Source organism: Esox lucius, chromosome 9 (assembly GCF_011004845.1).
Source record: "Esox lucius isolate fEsoLuc1 chromosome 9, fEsoLuc1.pri, whole genome shotgun sequence".
NCBI classification, from domain to species: domain Eukaryota; kingdom Metazoa; phylum Chordata; class Actinopteri; order Esociformes; family Esocidae; genus Esox; species Esox lucius.
In genome coordinates this window covers 22,173,570-22,189,469 of record NC_047577.1, presented here as the reverse complement: position 1 = coordinate 22,189,469, position 15,900 = coordinate 22,173,570, and the positions used below count along the sequence as shown (strand labels likewise).

At 37.5% G+C, this 15,900-nt stretch overlaps 1 protein-coding gene across 3 annotated transcripts in view; it reads right to left on the bottom strand.

Annotated features, from left to right (window-relative positions):
• Positions 1-15,900, bottom strand: part of mark1 (MAP/microtubule affinity-regulating kinase 1) — a 90,341-nt gene that overhangs the window by 28,928 nt on the left and 45,513 nt on the right. For all 3 annotated transcript variants that reach the window (XM_010898592.5, XM_020049832.3, XM_010898593.5), the window contains exon 4: positions 2,236-2,284. In XM_010898592.5, coding sequence (XP_010896894.1) covers positions 2,236-2,284 — 49 coding nt within the window. The remainder of the gene's footprint in view (positions 1-2,235; positions 2,285-15,900) is intronic.

Below are 15,900 nucleotides of genomic sequence, written 5' to 3'. Positions count from 1 at the left end.
ATGCTTCTTCTGGTTTATATTTGGTATCCATCTTTTTCACAATAGGGTATTTATTTGTTAAAATTAAAAGCACAGAGTGCCCTGTCATTTTAATTTCTATTGTAAAATTTCAGAATTCAACTCCCTCAACTCATATCTTGGTCAGGTAGTGCCATGAATAAATTAATGAATTGTGAGATCACCAGAAAGTTGACATGGGCAACTTCACCATATACACTGATGAGCCAACACATTATGACCACCTGCCTAATATGCTGTTGGTCCACCGCATGCGGCCAAAACAGTGCCAACCCACAGAGGCATGGATTCTATAAGAACCCTGAAGGTGTCCTGTGGTATCTGGCACCAAGACATTAGCAGCAGATCCTTCAAGTCTTTTAAGTTGCGAGGTGGAGTGCAGCGGATTGCACTTGTTGACATTTTATATTTCAGCTCATCAGTATATAGTTAAAGGCAGTCCAGACCAAACCTTCAGTATCTACTTTGCCAATCTTCCTATCAAAGTTACTAGATGTGAGATCTGTAAACTTGTGTATACACCACAGACATTCACTTCACCATCAGCACATTTCACAGGAAAACCACATGGCAGTTTTAAGTCTATAGCATTTAATGATCCAATAGACAATAAAGTGCACTTAACACATGTTGGTTTTAGTCCAGAGACATTTCAAAAGTTACCTAGGTCCTCAATGAGACTGCACAGTTATTCAGTTTTCGGGATCCTGAGAAAAGGTCTGCATACATAGAGACCTTTGTTTATAGCACTTTGATACGTTTGATTTTAGTTTTTGTTCTGATTTTAATAGCTAGCATTTCAATAGCTGTTATGAATAAATATGGCGACAATGGACATCCTTGTTTTACACCCCTTGATAATGTCTGAGAAATGGCCATTTTCTATATCTGGAGTTACGATAGAAAATCATCATTATATAAGAGATGCACCGAAATCAAAATGGTTCAGACATTTTAACATAAAATCTAGTCGTACTTCATCAAAGGCCTTTTCAAAACTCGCTATAAAGATCAGGCTAGGCATATTAGCGGATTTGCATTGTTCCATCATTTCCAGTTACTGACCTATGTTATCTCCAATGTATCGTCCATAGATAAAACCTGTTAGATCAGGATGTATAATTTTCAGTAAAAAATATTAATTCTAAGTGCTTTTTTGTATTTTGCTTGAATTTTTGCCTCACAACTTTGAAATATAAGAGGGTTAATTATAATAAGAGGGTTTTCAAATAATATCTTTAACATGTAACATTTAATTAGAAAATATTTTTAATCATTGCATTTTGAAAAACCATTTGACCATATTTTCATGATTTCAAAACAATGTATATTTTTTGCCAGAAACTCAACACCAAAATCCTTACAAGCTGTAAAGCTTTCATTTGTGACTTTCATTTCATGACTATTTCAGAATAATCAAAAAGCATGTCAATCAATGCAGGGTTGGCCTTGTCATCTGCAATGGTTTACTGGCAAAAAAGAGCCAGCTAGCTAACACCACTCAAATTGAGAATACAAGTTTAACTGTGAGATTTCAAATCTCGAAGAAAATTCAGATTCATATCTAAATAGCAAGTCTACCTTCTTGGTGCTGTACAGCCTTCCCCCTTAGTTCTATTTTGAATTGATTAGCCAGATAGGTCTCCTAAACTGCCTTACTTTAATTGATTCAAGTTGTGATTGGACGACAAGCAGAATGTGTTAATACACATGTAACTTTAGGATGTTAACTAAATACGGAAAATGTGTCAGTTTGTCAAAAACACAGTTCACACAACATTATGTACAGTTTTTCCAATACGTATCCACTTTCCCATTCTATATTGCTATATAATTCCCAAATTACTCTTAAATATTGAGATAGTTGGCAATATGAATTTGCACGAGATACTGTACATGTCAATCATGTATAAGAAGGATTGCAGTCATAGCACATTTCAACAAAATGTACTGGCAGATACTCAAAGTTAAGTAGTCAAATTGGTTTTGACAATTAAAAAGTGGCATCAGTGCATGCCTAGTAAAATCTGTAGTACTTAATTTAGTTACATTCATGTAGGAAGCCCAATTACCCAAAATGTAATTTTTACCATGTAGTAATGACATATTAGGATAAATACAATAGGTCACTGGCTTTTGAAATAAATAAAAAATACACAGTGAGATTGGTTCTAGACTATAAATGAGCAAGGAAGTCATGAAAAGATGTGGTCTTACCTATATTGGGGTGATTCAAGATTTTCATGATCCTGACTTCACGAAAGAGCTGTAAAATGAAGAGAGAAAGGTGTCATCTAATATCATCATTTGTTGTAATCAAATTCACACACCTCATTACTGACTCAGCCACATGCATAGGAAAGCTAAATAACCTAAAACAGAGTTTGGTGGATTCCTTATTTTTAAAGTGATATAAGACCATAATTGATCACGTTAGTTAGTACCTTGACTTGAGAGAATCATATTATTGTTAGCTCCAGCTGGTTCAGTGAGACTTAAGGAGCTTTACAGTTGTTTAAAAGAATGAATAATGCAACAGGGCCACACTGAAGATCACTGAGCATCAGTGTTGGTTAGGATGACAATGCAGTCAAACCATTGCTCATTTTGGGAATGTTGTCTAAGCGTTTCAGTATACAACATGGCAAGATTAGACATTTGCTAGAAAATAAGACACACATCAATAATAGTATGAATGTTGTAGGATACTATAACCCCAATAATAATGTAGAGCTTTTTCCTCCTGCTGGGGCACCCATAAAAAATGAATGAAAACAAAATGATGTCTAGTATCAAGGCTTTAGAATTCTTCCTATTACTAACAAGGTTAAAAACAGCACATCTTTGGTCATAAGGCATGTACTACCAGACAGCCCGTGCAGGGCAGTAGCACACAGGATGAATAAACCATAATCCCCTAACTGAGGTCTTTCAAGGTGAGGTGAAAAAAAGAGAAAAACTAGAAAAAGACCGACAACATCACGTAACCACCTGTGAAAGAAGCAAACAAGTAATTTGGCATTTTGTTTGCTTTGAATTGTCAGGTGACACTAGTGTTGGGACAAAAAATGTCTTCCTTGCCATTTCAGAAATAATAATTCTTTATTGTGCAATCTTGACAGACAGCCCTTTCAATTCAAACAATAACAGAGCAATAACACGTTATCCAGCTTCATGTCAATATATTTCACATGCTTTTACAAAAGGAGGCAAAATGACTAACGTGCCGGTGTAAGTGAAATAGAACATAATACCCTGCTCATCCTTTGACTGCTCATCTGTGCAATGGATTTGTCATTACTTCAGAGATGGACGTCAGGCCTGGTTTGGCGTGTGGGGCTGCATGTTTCATAGGACACAGTGTGCCGTTATCTGTGTGTGTCACAGTCTCCCATAACGCCGAATAGGGGTCCTTGCCGCAACAGTCCCCGTGGCACACTGTTATCCGGGTGATTAGGCAGCGTCTGTCAAGCTGTGACGAGGCACTTTAATGTGTCCGTCTGTCCTCTCTTCCCCACTCCCCGGGCTCCCAGATGGCAAATGAGGACCAGCTCCTCAAAATTCCATTTACCCTCACTGCCCACACATTGCGGGCTTCCCAATTGGAACCCTAATCCCTAGCAAATTAACTAAATGGACCCTGGGCAAAAGTAGTGTACTATATTGGAAGATGGCATCATCGTATAACTGAACTGGTGGGATATCCCCGCAAGGTCACACAATGTGAGGATAAAGAAAGAAAATCAGTGAAAAGAATAACAGCAGCATGCATCAACCAGAAATCATAGTGAACTGAGAAAGAAGCTATTAAGGAGTGGTGCCTTTTTTATTATTCTACAGAGCTCATTGCTCAACAACATTTTCTTTCAAATATAAAATAGCCCAGACTTGAACTGCATGATTCCCAAACTCTCATTGAGCACACACACCCATGCACACACCATTAACTCAGTCTCGTTCTCACACAGAACAGGAACGAGAATCCCCCTTCCACCGCCTCACCGCTGAAACAAAAGGGAAACCAAACCATGACCCTACGAATCCTGTCACAAAGAATAGAGGGAGTACTTCATCTTCAGCCCTACGAAGAAAACAATGAGGTGAAGTTTCCATCTATGTACAGGTCTAGGATCAGCTTCCCCTCCCCCAAGAACAGTATACAGCTGCATGGTTAGAATGAGGTGCCAGTGTACAGGAATGAGGTGGGCGGGGACTGCAGCTTTATTTTTAGAAAGAGGGAGCTATAAATAGCTCCGCCCTTGGATACGGGAGAGCCCTGTAGACATGGAACTCACCTCATTGTTTCATGTTCATGACACTGAATCCTTGAAAAACAAGGTGCAAGTAACAAGAATCAGTGATAGGGAATTCTGTGCATTTCACAGCGGGGATGTGTACACTGAAGTGTGCATGTGACATCCCGTATGCTTGGTGTGCCTATAACCAGCACACCCAAACAGTTCACCAAGTCGTGTCTTTCCACATAACACAACCCCCACTACACACACTGCATTTGAGCATTAACTCTGGTCTTTATTCATGATTTGCATCATTCACTGACCTAGATCCCACGTGTGTCTTGAATTATTTTGGTCTTAAGCGGTCCTCTAGAGAGTTTGCTTATAACACAGCAATGTCAGCCCCCTCACCAACCAGGGGACTCACACATACATTTCTCAATGAACTACACAGAAACCACACAGCCTGTCCCCTTCGAGTCTTCTATTCCCATGGCTCTTTGCATGTGAAGGCCCCCTCAAGGCTGACAGGCTGATGTGGAGTGACTGACATATGGACAAACTCCTGTGACGTACATAGCAGGAGTCACTCTAGTCGGCTGCTAACAGCTGGGTCCCATTCATCTAGCACAACAGTATGAAAGTGATATCAAATGGGAACTAAAAACAGATTATTATTACAGGTGCATTTTAGGGCATTACTTGCCGTGTTCAAAAAACATTATGTCCATGCGAACTGAACTTTGTGTGTGCTGACAAACCAACAGCCTAATGGCAAGCAAAGTGACTGTTTGGAATCTACAGAAATTCTGCAGAGAAGAAATCCTTGCTCATGGGGAGTACAACATTTTAATTCACTGAACTTGCCCTGTAAGTTTTCATTTACGGGAAACAGGTGAATGATCAAGCCTCAATGATCATATCAACATAGTATCAGAACCCTTTCCCATGCAACAAACAAATTTAGTAGTAGGCAGAGAAAAAGCGCATCATTAGAATGTGTCAGTTTTGAACACATACATGGGCACCACTGCCAATCAGAGCTACAGTAGGGCTATAACCTATACAAATATGCCATTTCCAACATTGTCCCTCTCAGTCACTGAACTGTGTAAATATTGGTAATAGCACAAACACAAATGTATATAATTAGCTAAAAGGTATTAGTTAAAGCCACAACATACATATTTGCAGTAAAACATTTAGTGGTAAGTACCTCGGGAGTCCTACATTTGGGAACATGCCATTCTTGATTAGACAACTATTCAGGAAGACTCTGTCCTTCAGTAGACCAGCCTACAGTATACAAATACAACAACTAGCTTGAGCAATTTGTTAACATGTACAAGGGAAAAGTAAATAAACACTCAACTGGCAATCACATTTCGCTAGCAACAAATCTCGTTGCAATGCACATAAAACAATAGGAACTTGCCTGTCTGACCGCAAAGCCCATCTCATTGATGACAATTCATTTAATTGACATAAGAGATGTGTTAACTGTTTATTGACATTAAATAAGTTCAGTATAAAGGTAGAGCTAGTTAATAAAATGATTCAAATTTCGAGATAGCTAGCTAACCAGTTTAAACAGAAATAGTGCATAATCGCAAATAACAGGAGGAAGCAAACAATGTCTTTCATTTTACAAACCTGATACCTATTTGACTATAAGGAAACTACATAATTTCTTGAATGGCATCAATCAATTCTGTCAAGAATGCCATTGTCTATCATGGAATGTTGAGTCAAACACAGGGTATTTTTTAATGCAAATAGCTGATGTATGTTATAATAATTATTGTATTTGCTTCATATTCGCAAAGTAATTAAAATGCTATTTCAATTTAGATGCAGTGATGTGTTTTATACTCCGGTTTGATACTGTAAATAAACACAGGGTAGCCTACATTGTTTAATTTTCTGTATGGTATTATTACTTCTGAAGTAGTGGGCCACTGTGTTATAAAATCAGGCACTTCCAGTTGTTGAGCAAAAATAAAAGGCACAATTGTAACTGTTGTATGACATTTTGAAAATGCCCTGGGGCCTTAATGAAAGGAGTGTTGCAAAGTAAACAATTGATTTTCTCTTTCAATCTGTTTGGGATAATTCGACTTTAATTACACATTTCAAAATGGAAATCTTGTTTGCCATGACACACTGACACCCACAATATTGCTTTCATGCTTTAAGATCTAAATAAGAAAAGGAACCACCAAAGCCTAGTTTGGCCGGCCTGCGATTAGAAAGGATACATGTTGTTGCTCTTGCTGGATTCGAACTGGGGTCTCCTATGCGACAGGCTGTGTCTCTAAGAACGACGCCACTAAGTAATATGTTTTCAGAGTGTCGGTATACTTCTGCATTGTTAAACCAATTAGTCAAAACTCCAGAGTTCTCTAAACCAGTTCCCTACATTAGCTAACATCCAAACCAACAACATAACAGGGTTGCTAAATTACATTAAATACGTTAAATTAGAAAGAAATTACTGTAGATGGCTAGCTATACAGTAATGAAAACAATGACACCATTCACTCCATGGCTGGTTCCACTACACTATGTGAACTACGCTTTGTAAATTGCAATGGAAAGGAATGTGTTCGTTGCCAGTGCAGTTTGTCCATCGCAATATAACCATAAAGTTTTACTTTAGGCTTAGTATTATGCAGCTACTGAAGCTTGTAGCCTGCAAAGTTTTAGTCTGGCTGTACAGTACCTACAATGAAAACAATGACTCCAATCACTCCATGGCTGGTTCGTTACTTAAGAAAACATTGACAGTTGAATAGCCAACCACCATGCTATGTGAACTACTATGTAAATTGAAAGCATTGGCTGAATCGCATATTACATACTACGTATTACATACTTCGCGGATGATGGTGAAGCACATACTGTTTTGTATATACTAAGCTAATATGCCAGTATTGGGACTATACCTCGTCATAAAATTGCATCTTGACATTAAATAATTTTGTCATGCATTAACATCACACCAAGTTTGAATATTTAGCTAGACACCACTAAGCATTGTGTTAAACTGACTAATGTTTCTTATAAGTTTACTTCCACCACAAATGGCATCCATGAACTGTATGGCTTTTGCCACTGGCTGTTTGAACAGTTTATTAGCCAGTAATAGGCCTACTAGTATCCACTAACTTACTACTTGGAATAGTCAAAAGAATTGAGCAATTGCTGACTAGTCTGAAGATGAAATTTACACTGCTAAAGCTATTTCATGGCACAACAACCTTCCTTTTTTCATTTGTGAGTGACATTGATACAATAATTATCAATATAGGTGACAATGACTGACTTCGGTGTCAATTGAAAAGACGAGAGAATAGTGGAAACCCCTCCTCTTTTACAGTGCAAAGGATTGTGGTTGATATTACCCCAAAAAGCATGCACAGATGCGTACTTCAAAAATCCACCAGAAATAGTTGCAGTATAATGGTAAATAGGGGTGTAACGGTATGAGATTTTCATGGTATTATAACTGTCTCAAAAGATATCACAGTATTACAGAATCACAGTATTATGGTGTAGTCATGTTGCTAATAGTATTAGCAATTTAATTGTTAATGTAAGAAATATATTTGATGAACACAATTAGCTGAAAGTACAGTCTTATCTATCAAATGCACTGAATAACAGCATCATTCTGAACAGTGAAATTCTTGAAACATGGTATTTCTTATGCATTAAGAAACTAGCAGCAATTCCAAAGAGTGTAGAATGGGGTATATGGAAAATATGGATAGAAATGTATAATAGTATATGTGTAATATGCCTACAAATGGAACAAATATGCTAATGTACACTGAAAGTCATCAGAAAATTTGAAATGTTCACGTGATCAATATAGATCAGTGTTGCTGGTTGAGAGGAAAAATATGGCCTGGGGGAAAAAAACATTTATGAGTCTGGAAGGGCGTACCCTGATGCTCCGGTAGCACCTTAAAACAATGTGATCATTTTCAAACTGAGAGTCAATTATTATAAGCAAAGTGGGCGCAGAGAGATCTAGGAGATATTTATTGAATCACAATAGGGGGAAAAAAAACAGGTTGCATAAAATGTAAGACCCTAATTATTATAAACAAAATGATTAATAAGCAGTTGATTGGTGGTTTTTATCCCCACTATTGTCCAATTTCTGTAGGCCAAAAGCACTTTGTAAACCATTAAAAAAAAGGTGCAAACAAAACATATTATGAGTAGTATTAAACGTATTGTACTGTTGCACTGCACTCAAGCAAATTAACGCGTGAACATACAGTTGGCCAATCGCAATGTTGCCTATGCACTTAACTCTGTTTGCTGCAGGTGTGACAGACGGTGTTAGTCTATCTAGTAAGTAATTGTAAAACTTGGCAAATGTATTGTATCTGGTTGAAAGGGGAGCCTATACTGTATTTTCATTTACACTGATTTCTGTATATGCCGTGAGATGATGCTCACGAAAATGGAACTTCAGGTTAGAAAGAGATCTCCGTTTTCCCGACATGCTTTGCATATTAGGAAACCATCAACATTCATGGTGCCTCAAGGGTCTTTTAAATATCCAAAATATTTCCACACTGCGGATTTCAGCTGCTTAAGTGGAGGAAACAGAGTTCCGACACTGCCATTTCGGTGCGCTGCACTCTCTGACATGCAGTGCACGCGAGTCTCAAAGACTATTGTATGAAAGCAAAGGACATCCCAATTTAGTGATTTCTCTCGTGAAGTTTATATGACGCTGTGTAAATATCACCGACTCTTTCTTAATTACACTGATATCTAAATAGGAATGTTAATTCCTTTTGCTTGGATCAGAAAAATTCTGAAAATAAATCATTAATTAATTTTAATGCAATACATTGAATGGCAAAATGGCAACAGTATGAGAACCGTCTGTTTTCACAATCGAGGTGGACCGTGAAATTGTTGATTTGTTTTGTCCGTGGCGAGGATCGAATACCGGTTGCCTGCATGGCTGTCCATGTCTCTAACCACTATGCTATTTAACAATGTGTAGTCAGTCAGTCAGTCACTCACCCACCCACTCAGTAGGAGACATTCACTCTACCTAGCCAGCTCTGCTTACGCGGTGCGGCAAAAATCATATACATTACATGGAGTTTGGTCTAGAGCCTTGAAATTTACATTTGGAATGTAATGTGGGCACAATAAGTAATCAAGGAGTATGCTCCAGACCTTGTGAGAATATAACTGGTTTACAAGTTAATGCCTTTTGAGGGTGTATGCCAATAAGAGCATATACCACCATATCCAATTAACCCACCGTATTAGCTGTAGTTACTATCCCTGTACTCCTGCAAAAAACATGTATAGCTTCTTGTACAGTCTTGGTCACATTTGCAAATGGTAATGTCACCTAAAGTGACTCAGAATCCCTCATGAGGTGTCTACAAAACATAGCTAGCTGACTAATTTGTAACAGAACATTTCCTTTGGAATTTAAATGTGTATTAAAATAAATGCCCATCCTATGTGTTTAGGACAGTGACTACTTTGTTTTTGGAGTGCAGCCACAGTCTTTATGCTAAGCTAGGGCAATCTAGTACTGGCTTGCAAAATGACTTCCTTTATAGAGGATGCAGAGAGATAAAATTGATTCACAAGATTATCTGACAGGGAATTTCCCATTCCTAAAAAAATCGAACCTTATAGTTATGACTACAAAAGTTCTGCATTGTCAGTGTAAAGCTTACAAAATCCCAGCTGCCACCCAAATAGATGATTGCTTACCCATGAAAATGCCTTCAATAATAAGTGTAATGATTTGTTAGATTTATTTAATTTACTTTATTATAACGTAATACAGGTAATGATAAGACATGTATTATTTGAAGTCCACGAAAGACAACAATTTGGAGCAGTAGATAGGTGGTGAAAAATCAACCTCATAAGTACTAAAGATTATATCTTCTACAAAGTAATGTGCTGCAAATTTGATTTGTGTAAGGTGATATCAAGGTGAAAACTGAATGACTCTAACAAAAGGTACTTGTGAATACGGTGAACACGTCAAATTAATCTACACAAACCTGTGTGTTTTATGCGAAGGCGTACAAAACAGCAAGCACCACAAATGTGTCACGTAAACACAGACACACACACACGGACAAACACGGTCACAGGACAACGTGTGGAAAAGGTAGGGAGTGAAAGGTCACCTACCTGCTTAGAATGCAAGATGCGAAACTAAGAAGAGATGAAGGGAGAGGGAAGAAGGGGAGGGAAAGAGGGGGAGAGGAAAGAGAAAGGCAAAAAGCTAAATGATGGAGCAGCGTGAAGCAAGACAGGAGTGGGATCAGTCGACAGCCCCCCTCCCTCACTGGCCCTAAGAAACTCCCAACACAGAGACAGACCAATTTGTCACATTTGGATACTGTCCTGACACCCCTTTTTTCGCTTCACTACCCCTTGTCCTCGAACGCTCTTTATTTTCCCAACTCGTCTTTTTTGTTGCAGTTGTCCAGGAACATGGCAGAACACACAGAGCTTTAACAGATACCAAAGATGAAAAAGGCTACCAGCCCAGGATCACCCATACTTTTTGGTATTTTAAATACTCAGTGTGACAAATATTATTATCCTTTATTAGCAACACCGGCCTCTGGGAGGAGGGGAATGAGATTTTCTCTGCCACTGAGGACAGGCAGCTCTGCAAGACCCACTTTAATACAGTCAACCCTCAGGTAAACAGATGATAGTTATTATAGTACTGAATGATACAGCTACTGGTTTTATTACAATGACAGCTGCATAGTATACAAGTAGACAAACCACCTAAACCAAATTCTACAGCTAATCAGCCATCAAAAACGAATGAAACAAATGTAGTAATGATAGGTAGGAATGTATGGAATGAAGAGGCATTTTTCATTTATGCTGAGGAAAAAGTCTGTGAAAGGATGTTTAAACTGTTTAGACCATACATGAACATATGTTCATGAGAGCCCAATACATTTAAGGTAGAACATTGTGAGTTCAAACAGGAACTCACAATAGCAGAAAGCTAAGCTGGAATAAACTGGTAACAAGCCACTAGGCAGGTATACTATACTAACAGCATACTGGGATACTGGGAAATACCCACTATAAGAGTTGCAATACCGTCCAAACCATGTTGGACATTATAGACCCATATCTAGACCCATAAAATGTTAATGTATACAGCTCTCCTTTTTGGAGCTGGGGGGGGGGGGTCAAACATTTGCTGCAGCAGTAAAGTGCACAGTAAGCAGCAGCTCAGACCATTGGATCATTTATTTAAAAAATAACAAATATTGGTATGCATAAGGTTAACAGATAAAAGGGAGCACGTTCTGCAAACTTTATTTTTTGAACCCATTCCCTAAATATGCTGATATAGACAGCCCCATGGTATGCTTGTTTAAGAGAGCACATAGTGAATAGAACCATTGACTCGACAACCCATTTGTGTAATCGAATTACACTTGAAATTCACAAATAACGTTTGTCACCTGATAACCAAACGTTTAACTACAGGAAATACCAACATAGTTTTGATATGGCGTAGTGCCACCATGATCTGCCGGAACAGCTTTGAGGCAATATGTAAGATTTTTACGATATAAATACAAGCATAAATACAAACATGAATGCCCAGAAGACATCTGCGGTGTGTTAACATCAGGATGTTTTATATTAATATTTACTCTTTTCAGAGTAACCGAAATATTCCCCATTAAAACAAAAATGACGATCCATTTGCATTGACATGTAGTCTCCTCATATTCACTTTAGACATTCATTTTAGGCAAACGCAGTAGTTGTGTGCTTCAGGCTTATAAACGTTAGAGGCAGGATTTTATACAGTCCCCCTGTAAAAAAATACTGATGACATTCATAATTGTTTGGCAAGTTACTGGAAGATATTGGGTGGAGGAAAATGTGTTTAATTGGGTAGAGATCTGGTGACAGAAGGAATAGCATATTGTGAAGCATTAGTTTAGTAGCCTTTGTAACTGAAGCTCCTGCCAAACGTGCCCTACAATAACAACCATTCTTTCACTCACTGAGATCTCTAGTAGTAACCTGCCCACCATTTTTAGAAATGACCCCAAGTATGATGGGATACAAAATCAGTGTTCTTGAACATAGCAAAGATGGAAAGAAAATAGCTACGTTGAAAGATCTAGGGACACAAACAAATTAAAGTGTACAACTGAATTGGGTCTTCGAACTTTTCTTGACCAAGAGCTACTTTATAAAGTTAAACATGTGGTTAGCAAGCGGCACATTCATATCACCCCAGCAACTTTTCTTTAAGTTTTCTGTACAAGAGAAAGTACTGCACTATTTCCTGTCAAAATACCAGGTGAAATAAGTATTAATAAACTACTCTAAAGAGGGGACCTATAAATAACTGACATTGTGATATTTTGTTTTTCTGCAATATATGTTGCCATATGAAAAATGGATGTATTCAGAAAGAGCTTTGGCTATCAACTTGACAGTCTCTATCCTTCATTCTTCCCCAGCCCCATCCTCTACAATTAAAATGTATGAAACTTCTGGAAATTGTTATATTTCAGAACAGGTTGCTAGGTATTAATATGTAACAGTAATAGTATAGCAATAGCAACAGTAGTAAAATAGAATGTGCAATTGGGCATAACTTACCAACTGCAATATGCCGTCTGAGTCCAAAGCACTGTAATCTGGTCCACTTGTTCAGGTGCAGCCTTCACCATGTTCGAGCCATTGTCTGTTGTAATATATAATAGACGACTCTAATCTAGGCACCAATCAGCTAAAGCTTCTCTCATCCCTGTTGCGATGTTCTCACTTGTATGATCATTTAAGCGACCAGATCATGTTTTTAAAACCCTCTTTGGTAACCGTGTTAATTGGTACGTGAAATGTTATTGAATCTGTGATTTTTCTTTGCCGTTTGGAACCTTTCTTGTATGGTGTTACTGCTTTGAACGGCATTGAGATGCTTTGCACTCGACATACGAAGATTTGTGATGCCGCCTTAAATTATCAAACAAATGTGTCGTGTTGCCTCGTGTTGTGGCAACAATTGCAAGGCACTCTCGACAAAGTACCTGTTTTTGGTCAACATCATCCTGTCTGTAGCTGAAATATTTCCATGTAATTGACGATGCATTTGTTTTTGCAACCAAATTCTCCATTTCGTTCTTTTTTGCCTGTTCCTTGCTCATCATTTCGTCATGAGCAACGAACCCTGTGTTTACAATAATAATAATAATAATAATAATGATAAACTGTCTATACAATAACCCATAAAACTGAGGAAATTACCTTATATCAGACAGATATAATGCAAGTTCAACATAAAAAAATAATATATATAATTTTGTTATGTTGAACTTGCATTATATCTGTCTGATATAAGGTAATTTCCTCAGTGTATGTATGTATGTATGTATATATATATATATATATATATATATATATATATATATATATATATATATATATATATATATATATATATATATATATATATATATATATATATATATATATATATATATATATATGTTTACCTTACTAAATCACACATTCTGCGATGTGACTATTGTGGTTACGCACATCCATTTTCAGGTGCATATGTGGCACAGTAGGGCCCTGGTTGTGTGCTTATGGTTTATTTGATGGCGTCCAACCGAGAAGCTAGTTTCTCCTGTGGAATTAAACACTTGCAATTTTAATGAACTTTTTTCTCTCCAAATGCTACCTTAAGTGTGTGTACAGTATGCCTTGACCAAAGATCTTTGGTCTATCTATGCCTACATCCTGGTCACTGTTCCCAATCTTTTGGACTGCTGTTAGAGTGTTTTTTTACTTGGTGAAGGGTTTTTACTGGTCTTCCATTGCCAAGCAGCTTGTTTGTTCACTTGATTTCTTACCACCTCCTAATGTGCAAAAAAATTTATTATGGCATCCATAATGTTTTATGTACATAAGAATCAGCTGTGAAACCAATTGTCTAAATCATTTTTGCACTCTAAAATAGGGGAGGCTAAGCACAAATATGCAGTAATTTCAAAACGGTAACAGGTCGGGTGGAAGACATTAACCAATGATAAAGCTAAGAAAGTATCCTAGCACAATAGGTATTGGTTAAATTGGCTTAGTTGACTGAACAATCAATTCCCCACCTGTTTTGTGCACCCAAGCTTTAATGTTGCTGTGTGACTACTGTGTGAGCACAGCACAGCAGAGTTGTATACAATAACCTGGGGATGAGGTTAAAAATATAAAGTTTTTTGCATGTTACAACACATTTTCAAATGTTAAAGCATCATCCAGACAGATGAACAGAGATGTATTTGGTAGTGTAATTGCATGCACAAGCTATATTATGTAGTGGTTGATGACCCAAATGTTTTCTAAACTGTTACTTCCAAACAAAAATATTGTCTGGACATTGTTTCAACAAATTAAGTCTAACATGCTAAAAATTGCAATATCCCTTTAAGTCTTTTCTGAAAGTCTCCTTATTAACCTTCCAAGGAACATGTGAGTTTGTATGCTCCTTATTACCTTCAGTGTTGGGGTCAACGAGTTAATAAGTACAGTAATGTAATTACCTTTTGTAACAAGTAATGTAACCTGGTATGGATCCAAATAAAGTAACAATATTACAGTTACTGATTAAAAGTTTTCTCGTTACTGCATTATATGTTATAGTCGCGGTCCTTAAACAGATCGATGTAATACATGTGCGCAGCATATTTAGGAAAAACATCTTTCTCCAAGAATCTTACGCAAGCACAAATCCTTTTGAAGGGAGATGGTAAATGGCAGACCATATCATCTAAAATATTGACCTTTTTAGGCCGGGAGTACTCTCGTTATTTTGATTTGGTAGAAAGACATTATTAAAATAATATAACTGTTTGATGTATACTGTGTCTGAACAAGCTAATAGCTACATATGTAGTAGAGGATATGCAGCCCCTATCCACAGTAGAATCTTCCTCTCTCTTACAGATAGGCTAATCAGCAAAATACCGATGATAGGCAATCGGGGTCCACCAGACCAGAAAATGTTTGCGAGTTATCTAGATAAAGCATACACTGTCATGGACTATGTCATTATGTCAGTCTTGAAGCCCCTTACTGTGGCCCTAGACATCTTGCAGGGGGAAGATATCTGCTTCTATGTTACTTTGCTACCAACACAATCTTTCTTGAATGACAGCTGACCTACCTAATGCCATAGTACAGGTTGGACTACAGTGTTTATAGCTTTATTCTAAATGCCCTGCGATTTTTACCCTTGTAACCTCAGCTCTGTGGCAATTAATATGCTATATGTTAAATAGACTATCTATTGAAAATATAGCCTACGCTATTAATGCTAACAAAAATATTGAGTATCGGTTTGGCTTAGAACAAATCAATGAAAAAAACATAACAAATCAATCGTAACCAGTAATATGGATTATTTAGCTTTTATAAAAGTGATATGTCAGTGAGACACCTCACCTCAATTTCAATATTGCAGGCTATAAAGATTCGATTTGCATCCCATCGTGCAAAGCAAAGGGGCTCAGCTGGCTGCTGTCACATTACTGAAGTTTAAGCTGTGTTGGTTATGAGAGGAGGAATGGAGGGACAT